This window comes from Geospiza fortis, unplaced genomic scaffold, assembly GCF_000277835.1.
Source record: "Geospiza fortis unplaced genomic scaffold, GeoFor_1.0 scaffold75, whole genome shotgun sequence".
In the NCBI taxonomy this organism is placed as follows: Eukaryota; Metazoa; Chordata; class Aves; order Passeriformes; family Thraupidae; genus Geospiza; species Geospiza fortis.
The window spans coordinates 2,533,958-2,542,648 of record NW_005054360.1 but is presented as its reverse complement, the minus strand read 5'-3'; the positions used below and the strand labels follow the sequence as shown (position 1 = coordinate 2,542,648).

Sequence of the window (8,691 nt, the reverse complement as noted above, 5' to 3'; positions counted from 1 at the left end):
GGAAAGAGCAGACGAGCCCAGGAGTAAGGAGACACATGGCTTTGCCACATGTTACTGAAGGTCTTTGTAAGAGGACAAGCTCCCAAGGTGACAGTGTTTGTCCTGCTTTCAGTTTCAAGCCCACTCGGCAGGAGGAAGGGGCTTTTCCTTGCAAACCATCGTCATGCTTGGGCTGGCTTCCAGTCCTGCTCGAGCCCCTTTCCTTTGTCCATGTGCAGCCCTCAAATAGCTGCAGAACAATGGCTGAGTGTCGCTGTGTACACTCAGCTCTTCCTGCCCAGCCAGCCCCAGCCCCGTGCGCACGTACTCGGTGCTGAGCAAGCCATGGCTGCACAAGCACATTCTCTGGAGTGACAACAACAGCTTCCACTGGCTTGGAGTTGTTTGTAAAAGAAGTGCACAGGCACCTTCTCATGTTTACTCCATAAGAGCAGCCTTAGGAGAACAAGCAAGTCTTCAATGAATGTAGAATCACCCACAGAGCTGCATGTTGCTGAATCCACAGTAAAACCTGGGTGTGTAAGTGGCAGAAGAAGCTGGGTAGTTTTAAAACTGAAGAAAATGATGACCTTTTTCCCTTTTCTTTCCCCCTGTGCCAGAACTAAGTTTTCCTAAGTCCATCAGAAAGGCCTTTCTCGTTATTAAAACATATTTTCTCACACTCAGCCACTTCCCATTATCCCAGTATTCCCAAAGGCCTTTCTCTAGCAGAAGGTGAATGGATGTGTCACTGGATGTGGCCATCCAGTGAACGGAAATGGTCACTAGGATGGGAGCAGGAAAGGATCACAGGAAGATGGTGTTAAGGGTTAGAGTCATGATTAGTTATCTGCGAAGACCAAAAGAAAGAGAAAGCAAAGCCATGGCATGATGCTGAAACTTACCCCCCTTCTGAAGTATGAAAAGTGGACAAACCCTGAAGGTCATGGTGGTAACCAGGACCTGCTTGCCTCCCTTGGCTCCCATGGCTGCTTTCAGTGCTGCTTGAGCTGGTTTTCACCAGAGGTTTCTTGCCATAGGCCCCAGCTCTGGATTCTGCTTCAATCCCATTCAGTGCTGGTCTCTGAGCAGATCTGCTCCCTGTGATTTCATGCCGGTATCCATCGTATCTGCTCTCGCATGAAACAGGGGGATTTTTCGACAATTTGTATCCATGAGAAATCAGAAGGTCTTCGACACTGAACATGTTGTGCTGGGTTCACTCACAGCTGTGCCATCAGAAAGCTCTTTCCAGCTGGACCCATCACTACAAAACAAAACCAAAAACAATCAGAAGGCCACTTTAGACAAGAAAAGGTACCCTTGATCAGCTGGTAGGCTCAGGAAGCTCGAAGTCTCATCTCCTCTACTCAGTTTTTCACCCTCTTAATAAAATAGAAGAAGCAAAGTGCATGCAGATGCTGATGAATCCATGTGCTGTCCTTCCCTAGACAATACACCTCCCTGCACTCAGCCAAGCAGCAGATGCTGTGCTGCTGCTGCTGACTCAGTCCCTTTCACTCAAGAATTCACTGGTGATTGCAGCTTTCAGGTTTCACTAATGCGACCTCAAAATAAAAACTTTGCACTGGAGGTAAGCCCACAACTTGAGCAGGCATTTCCTTAGACAACTGTTTTTCTCCAGTCATGGAGAGGTGTGCTCTGTATTATGTTTTAAGTTGCTGCAGGAGGAGGGGGTGGATTACAGAGCAATAAGCCTCTCCCTACAGTTCTGCATATTCGAATTAAAAAAAAAATGTTCACATGAACAAGAACAAAATATGCATAAGAACAAAAACGAATTATGCAACCACATGAGAAACCCAGGTAATATCATGCAATGCCCCAGCTAAACAGTCCTTTTTACAGATTACTTTCTTTTCTCCCTGCATTGGTCTGCTGCAATCCAGCTAGAATAACACAAAACCTAAGATTTCAAGTATGTTGTTTTTACAGCACACTTCCATTGTGCAACATGACTATAAACAACACGTGATGCCCATGTGCATTGTGTCTCAAGGAGCTGCAAGACACAGCATGGTCAAGATTTTTCTTCCCCAGTGACAGCCCTCAATTCTGCACTGACTAGAGCACAGATCCAGCAAACTGAATTAGTTGGCTGAAAACAGTCTCTATTGTCTGTACCATTCTCACAGCTTGTAATGGCAATTATAGAATACCCATTCTTTCAGAGTCTTAAAATGTGTGGAAGGTAATGTTCTGTTCTGAAGGCTGGACAAAACAATGGACCCATCCTGATACATTCCTCCCCGTTTGAACTGTGTTAACAAAAGAAAGAAATTTTTAAAAGGTGGATAAAAAGGTAAAACACACAAAACACACAGAAATAGATTTATGTAAAATATAACCACAACATTCTTTTCCCTGTATGAAGAGTTCATTTAACACATCTAGTGTGTCCTTAGTAGCAGCAGGTCCACCTGAGGATCATGAGCCCTGGACTAGCAGCTGCTTAAAAGGAGACTGTCTCTGTGAAGATCATAACAAAAGTGCATTTTATACACTGTCTCTAATGCTCTTTCTGGGCATGAAGAAAGGGATAAGTCTGTTCACTGTTGTTCACAAGGATTTACCTGAAATGGAGCAACTCCTGAGATGGCTGTCGTGTGTTTATTAGTACTAAATCTCTCAGGCTACATAAACACAGAAGTGGATGGGTTGGCACTCTATATAAACCATTTTCTGTGCTGCAGCACTCCATGTGTTATGGCCACTCTTTGCCTATCCAGTGCCCATTCCATTTTCTGTCCCACCTTGACTCCTGGATGCTGTGCCAGCTGTGGAGCCAGCCTGGTGTGCAGCTCCAGGCACCCAGGAACCTTCCAGCTACTGCTGCACTGCCCACAGTGGCCATAGCACTTGCCCAAGGAGAGCACAGAGTTTAGAAAAACAGGCACAGTTGTTATGCAGAGCCACAATTTAACTTGGCCTGCAAAAGTGGCTTTCCACCCCGAGAGCCTCCTGAACACCCAAACCGGTTTGTCCCTAGAGCTTAATGAATCTCCTCCCTTTTCACACATTCAACACTACACACCCTTTCAAAACAGAGAAATAGAGCTCTGTGCTGAAGATATTAGCCCCTGCTAGAACAGAACTCCAAATTCCCAGTAAGAGCTCTGAGTAGGTGAGCCAGCAGTAAGTACAAGCAGGCAGAAAGAAGGGAGGAGTGGGACCCTTCCCTCACGGAAGGAAGGGAAGGCTTTGTGGGTTATTTTTGAATGCTGACCTAAAAAGCTGATTTTCCATCCACCCCCTGCCCGGATTGTGCAAGGAGCCAGGTACGAGCAGAGCAGAGGGAACAGCTGGCTGCTAGAGCTGTTCAGCTTCTAACAGGAGAAAGATCCAATGTGACTTCCATAAACAGCAGAAAGCCCATCGAAGCGCTCACAGGTGCAAGGAAGAAATGTGCTTTTCCTGCTGTTAGAGGGCTGCTTTGGAGAAGAGTTTAACCCCCTCTCTGCCACGCACTGCAGCCATCAGAGAGGCAAAGCTGCGTGGGCGAGAAACCTCCAGCCCATGGGGTTTACTCTGATCCTTCTTTTGGCACCAGTGGTGAGGAGTAACAAGTGGAAGTGTGCCATGAGGAACTGGTATGACTGTCTCTTCCTGCTCTGCAAACTCACCATGTGTGGAAGGGGAAACCCCATGGTGTTATGTGTGCTGGGGAGGCCCATCTGGGAGAAGGATGCTATCACTATGCCCATCACAGCACCACAATGGGAACAACTAAGGAGGAGAATCCTGCTCTGTGCTCATGGCACAAGCTCCAAGGAGCCAGTAGCAGTGGTGGCAGGTGGCCACTAGCTGGGACATTGTCAGGACACAGCCTCAAAGGGCAGTGCAGAAGTCATGGGGAAGTAGCATCTCCTGCACTGGACCTGATCAGGGACAGGGAAGCCAGAAGTCCTGCCTGATCAAAGCATGCAGGACATCAATCATGTCAGCACTCATCATGTGCAAGGATGCTGGCCGGCTTTCTGAATCTGGCTAGAGTTCTGGGACACTCACCCCACCCTCCCTTAGATAAATAAACCTAAAAAATAAAATCAAAGGAATTGGATTGGCAGGAGTAACAAAACCATTGCTGCAGTATTCCATGTAAATAATCTGTCAATCTGGACCGCAGAGTAAAGGCTGTGCAGAGCTTCTAATTTGAGGGAAGATCAACAACGCTGCAAAACAGTTTGTTTTTCCAGCCCTCATTTGTTTTGTTTGCCAATGACATCACTGCTTTCTGATAGGGTTTGCTTCCTGAGGATGCCTGCTATCTTGCCAGTGTTTCCGACTTGTCCCCGGCAGCCGGTACAACTCTGCAGTACATTGGAAACAGGGGCCAAGCTTTTCTCTGGAAACTTCTCAGCAGCACTCTCAGATGCAAAGAAACAAGTGTGAACGGCGGAAATCAGCATCAGCCCCCATGTAGGCAGACACAATGGAGACCCACAGCCTGGGCAAGCGGGACACAATGGGATCAGCAGATGGAAACGTCATCAGAGCACCTCACCTTGGGGTGCTCATTCCAGGAGCATGGATCTCACCTCTGGCCTGAGAAAAGCCCAACGCACTCCTGAAAAACACCCTGAAGAAATTTGGTGCTAGTTTCCTCTGAGCTGCTTCTGGAACTCATTCTCAGTGGGGGAAACACATTGTTTTCTATTTATGATCTGCCTTTGTCTGCAGTTGTTTTCAGTGGCAGGGGTTCCCAAGCCTTGTTATTTCGGGGGATACCACCACCATCTGTATGATGACCAGTACCAGTGATGGTGAATGCCAACACCTGCAGCAATGGCAGAAGCAGGTCTTACCTCTGTGCTCTGAAATGACTTGCATGGCCTTGAATGCTCTCTTCATGGTGCTCTGAGCAGCCCCTTGGCAGGCTCCTTCCTTTAGCCCAAGTTCCGCAGAGTGCCCTGGCACAGCAGACAGGGTGGGAGACCAGAAGTGACAGAGGATTTGGTCCTGGCTGCCCTCTTTAACATCTCTCCTGCCCTCCACTACTTGAAATGTAGGGGAAGGTGGTAACCCTTTGCGTGGCTGAATTCAACCCCTGAAATCCTTCTTGAGCATGATTTGCCCTCCCACCTCTGCAGAACTATTTATAACAATAATATAAATGATTTTGTACAACTTTCAAGAAAATAAAACATTGAAGGAACATGATTCATACTGCAAAATGAAGCATACAACATCAAGAATTACCCAAATCAAGGACACACAATTTGCCGCAGTCTCTAATTACATGACTTGAGGCTACTGAATTCTGCAGGACTCTGGCCTTGATTGGTGTGCAGGCTAGGTGATGGCAGTTCTTCCTGAGCTCTACAGCAGCTCTATGTCTCTACAGCAGCTATTCAAACACTGCTTTGAAGATGTAGTTACTAACAGGCATCTGAATTACAAAGAGTATTATCTAGATGGGTCACATTAAACTAGCTTATCTTCACTCACGTCTGGGTGACATTATTCTCATTTCATATCAGACATGTGCCAGACAGAACATTTATGCAGACAGACTAAAGTGAAACAATCCTCTCCACTCTAGGCACCCAGTCTGAAGTGCTTACAACCTGATTTTTTGAAGGACTCAGCTCTAAAAGTGAATTAGGTACAAAACAACTGCTGCAAGAACCTAGTGCACATGAACCTAAGTATGGCAAATAGCTGCCCACACATTGAAGACCTGGGATGAGCTAAAAAAACTGGTTGCAGTAATTTGTGTACTGTGCTGTCCTCCATCCCTCTGTCCATCTAATCCAACTCCAACACTTTTGTCCAGGAAGCCCCATATCTCCCCACCCCTGTTAACTCACCACCACATAACCCAGTGCCTTCATTTCCCCCTTCCCACACTCACCAATCCTTCTTGCTGTCCTCCCCCTCTCCTCCAGGATCCCTTCTCTGCCCTTCTGTCTCCTGGTCCCACCAGCTGAGCCACTCTTCCCACACAGCCCACCATGGATGGCAGTCAGCCCATCCTTCCTCCTGCACCCCTCACAGCTTCTGCTGGCCAGTCCTCAGTTTGCATCCATCACCCCAGTTTCTTCCTTCCCCATCTGATGGACACCTACTGTCCTGTCTACACTTCCAGCAGAAGAACCTCTGTGCCTGCTCCCAGATTTGAGACCCCATCTCACCTATACTGGAAGAAGCAGGAGCTGTCATTAAGGGATGATCCCACTCCAGCAGCACAGCCCTACACAGGCACGCTGTGCTGGCACATCCCTTGGAGCAGTGAGGGCACGAGCACAGGGCTGGGTCACCGGTGGGCTGCTCAGCACCAGAGGCTGGGCTGTGATGATGGATGGGGAGAAAAGTCTTCAGAAAATGGAGTAACTCAAAGCAGAGACGAGTCTGCCAAGAACACGCACAGACGTCTCCCAGCCTTGTCACCAGAGATCCCGTTCTTGAACATGATGGCACTGCAGCTCTTAATCAAAAAGCTGAAAGATTTATTTTCTTTCCCCTTTCTAATGTGGGCAAAACAACATTCCTTCTCTCCTCCCCTCTAGTTTTTCTTGGAAATGGTTGAATTGGTTTAGCTGACAATATTAAAATAAACCTAGCCTAAGAAAGAGACACAACCTGAAAGTCTCAGATCAAGTGATAAAAGCCTGACAGACTAGAGCAATGGAAAACAGGTTCTTATGGTTGTTTCAATACTAGATGGTGCTACTTGCTCTGTCTAAATATAACCCTGAGCTATATCCCAGGAGAATATCTAAGGCTTTGGACATTTTAATTGCTCCTGTTTTCTCACTCTGGCTTTGCATGTGCGCATATAAAACAGCCTATCAAAAGCACATTAAACAAGGTTTTTACCTTGCTAATTTCATCTTTTGCAGGACAATAAAGTCAGATGGGACTGTAACCAGCAGGTTGCAGTGGTGCTGTGCATGCAGCCACCCCAGAATGCCATGCCCCTGCCCTCTGACACAGAAACAGCCAGCACCACATCCACTGACTTGCAGACACACGCTCCATTGGGAAAGATTAATTTAATGTGTTTGAAGAGCCTTCAACAATAATGTTCACTATGATCAAACGTTAGCTATTTACTGCAAAGATACTCTAGAACACAGGACAAAGACTGGAGAACATTAATGCAAGTTGGATGTATCCAACTTGGTGGGGCTTAATTAAGCACGGGCTAGGAGTAAGGAAGGAGTGGGGAAATAGCCACGGCTGCCTCCTAGCCATGAGTAAGTGCCTTCTAGAAATCCTCAAAGGATGAGTGAAGGGCAAACATATTATCTAACTTCAAACAAAAGGGGGAAGGAGACAGATCTGGGGTATCATAGACCAAACAGCCTTGCTTTGATATCAAATCAGACAAATTATTATTCAATTCTCCTGTAAATACTTATAACAAATGTTGATTATCGTGGAGCAGGAGGGAGCAAGTGTGCAATCCAAGAAGAATTTCCATCTCCCTGCTTGCCGCCTTGCACTGCAGCTGCATCCACTCCCACATGATAAAGCCATGAGAAAACAGAAAATACAGACTTGTCAAGAACAAATTAAGCCTAATCTATTTAATTTTCTTCTTTAACTGAGCTGGGAGCATAGTGAGTAGGGAGAAAAAACCAGCACAAGTCACACGTTGGAATGAGGAAAGCTTTGATGAATGCATGTGATAGTCTTATATGCAAACCAGGTGAATACAATTGAGGTATAATTTACTGTGGGCAGGCATACAGGGCAGGCTTCAAATATGTACTCAAGGAACAGTAGCAAGTCCAATGGTAACCTGAAAAGACACATAAGGGCTGTGCCTGGGGTCTTGCTCTACTCAGTATTTCCATTAATGACTTGTAAATTAGGAGGAAGATTACAATTACAAATCTCTAGGGAATGCTGTGAGCATTTTCAGGGATTAAAATTAAAATAAAATCTTAATAAATCAAAGGCCCAGTCTGAAATGAATTATTGAGATTCAATACAGGCAGGTGTAAAAAAACATGTTGAAGAAGAAGGATGTCATGCAAAACAAAAAGGAGCAGTACAGCAAAAGGGTCTCTGGGGCTATAGTCATAAAGAGGGATGACATGATTTGACTCAATGATCTTAAAGACCTTTTCCAAGTTTAACAATTCTATGGTTTCATGATAAGAGCAGTGCAGGGCTTGGTAGACACAGGGGAATATGCTTGCAGATATATCAAGAGGAGCATCACACATCACGCTCTTTACTCCTCTCAGCCCTATATCCACTTTGTGTCCTACCTCAAGCAAGATGCCCACAGGGAATGATAAAAAATTTAGCCAAGTGTGACCCCTAGAGAAGAGGGTACAAAAAATGGGCTTGTTTAATTGGGAGGAAAGTGTGGAGGAATGAGGGTGAGAGAATGAGAGATGATAACAAGTTTTAAATATGTCAGGCTGCTAAAAGGCTGTAATAATCTTGTTGTACTCCCTGCAGAAGTGGACAACCAAAGGGACTGGCTTAGGAAGCAGCAAGGGTGATCTAGATTAGGTATTAAAAGGAACTGTCTAGCCATAATGATAGTTATTGACTGTTTATGCTGGCAGGCTGTGAATCAATACAGGTTTTCAAGAACAGACTGAATGAACATCTATCAGAAGCGGTGCACATGAAGCAATCCTGCCTCAGAAACAAGGGATTTGGGATGGAAACTAAACTTTTTAATATTCTTCCCCTAACTTTCCCCCAGAAAATGTCTTGTTGGCATGC

The 8,691-nt window shown here is 45.8% G+C and overlaps 1 protein-coding gene across 5 annotated transcripts in view; it reads right to left on the bottom strand.

The window, feature by feature from the left end:
• JCAD (junctional cadherin 5 associated) overlaps nucleotides 1–8,691 on the bottom strand; it is a 58,860-nt gene that overhangs the window by 14,015 nt on the left and 36,154 nt on the right. For 4 of the 5 annotated variants that reach the window (XM_014308171.2, XM_031059321.1, XM_031059319.1 and 1 more), the window contains exon 2: nucleotides 885–1,246. In XM_014308171.2, coding sequence (XP_014163646.1) covers nucleotides 885–1,186 — 302 coding nt within the window. In that variant the 5' untranslated portion in view covers nucleotides 1,187–1,246. The remainder of the gene's footprint in view (nucleotides 1–884; nucleotides 1,247–8,691) is intronic. The other variant, XM_031059322.1, reaches the window with a different exon arrangement.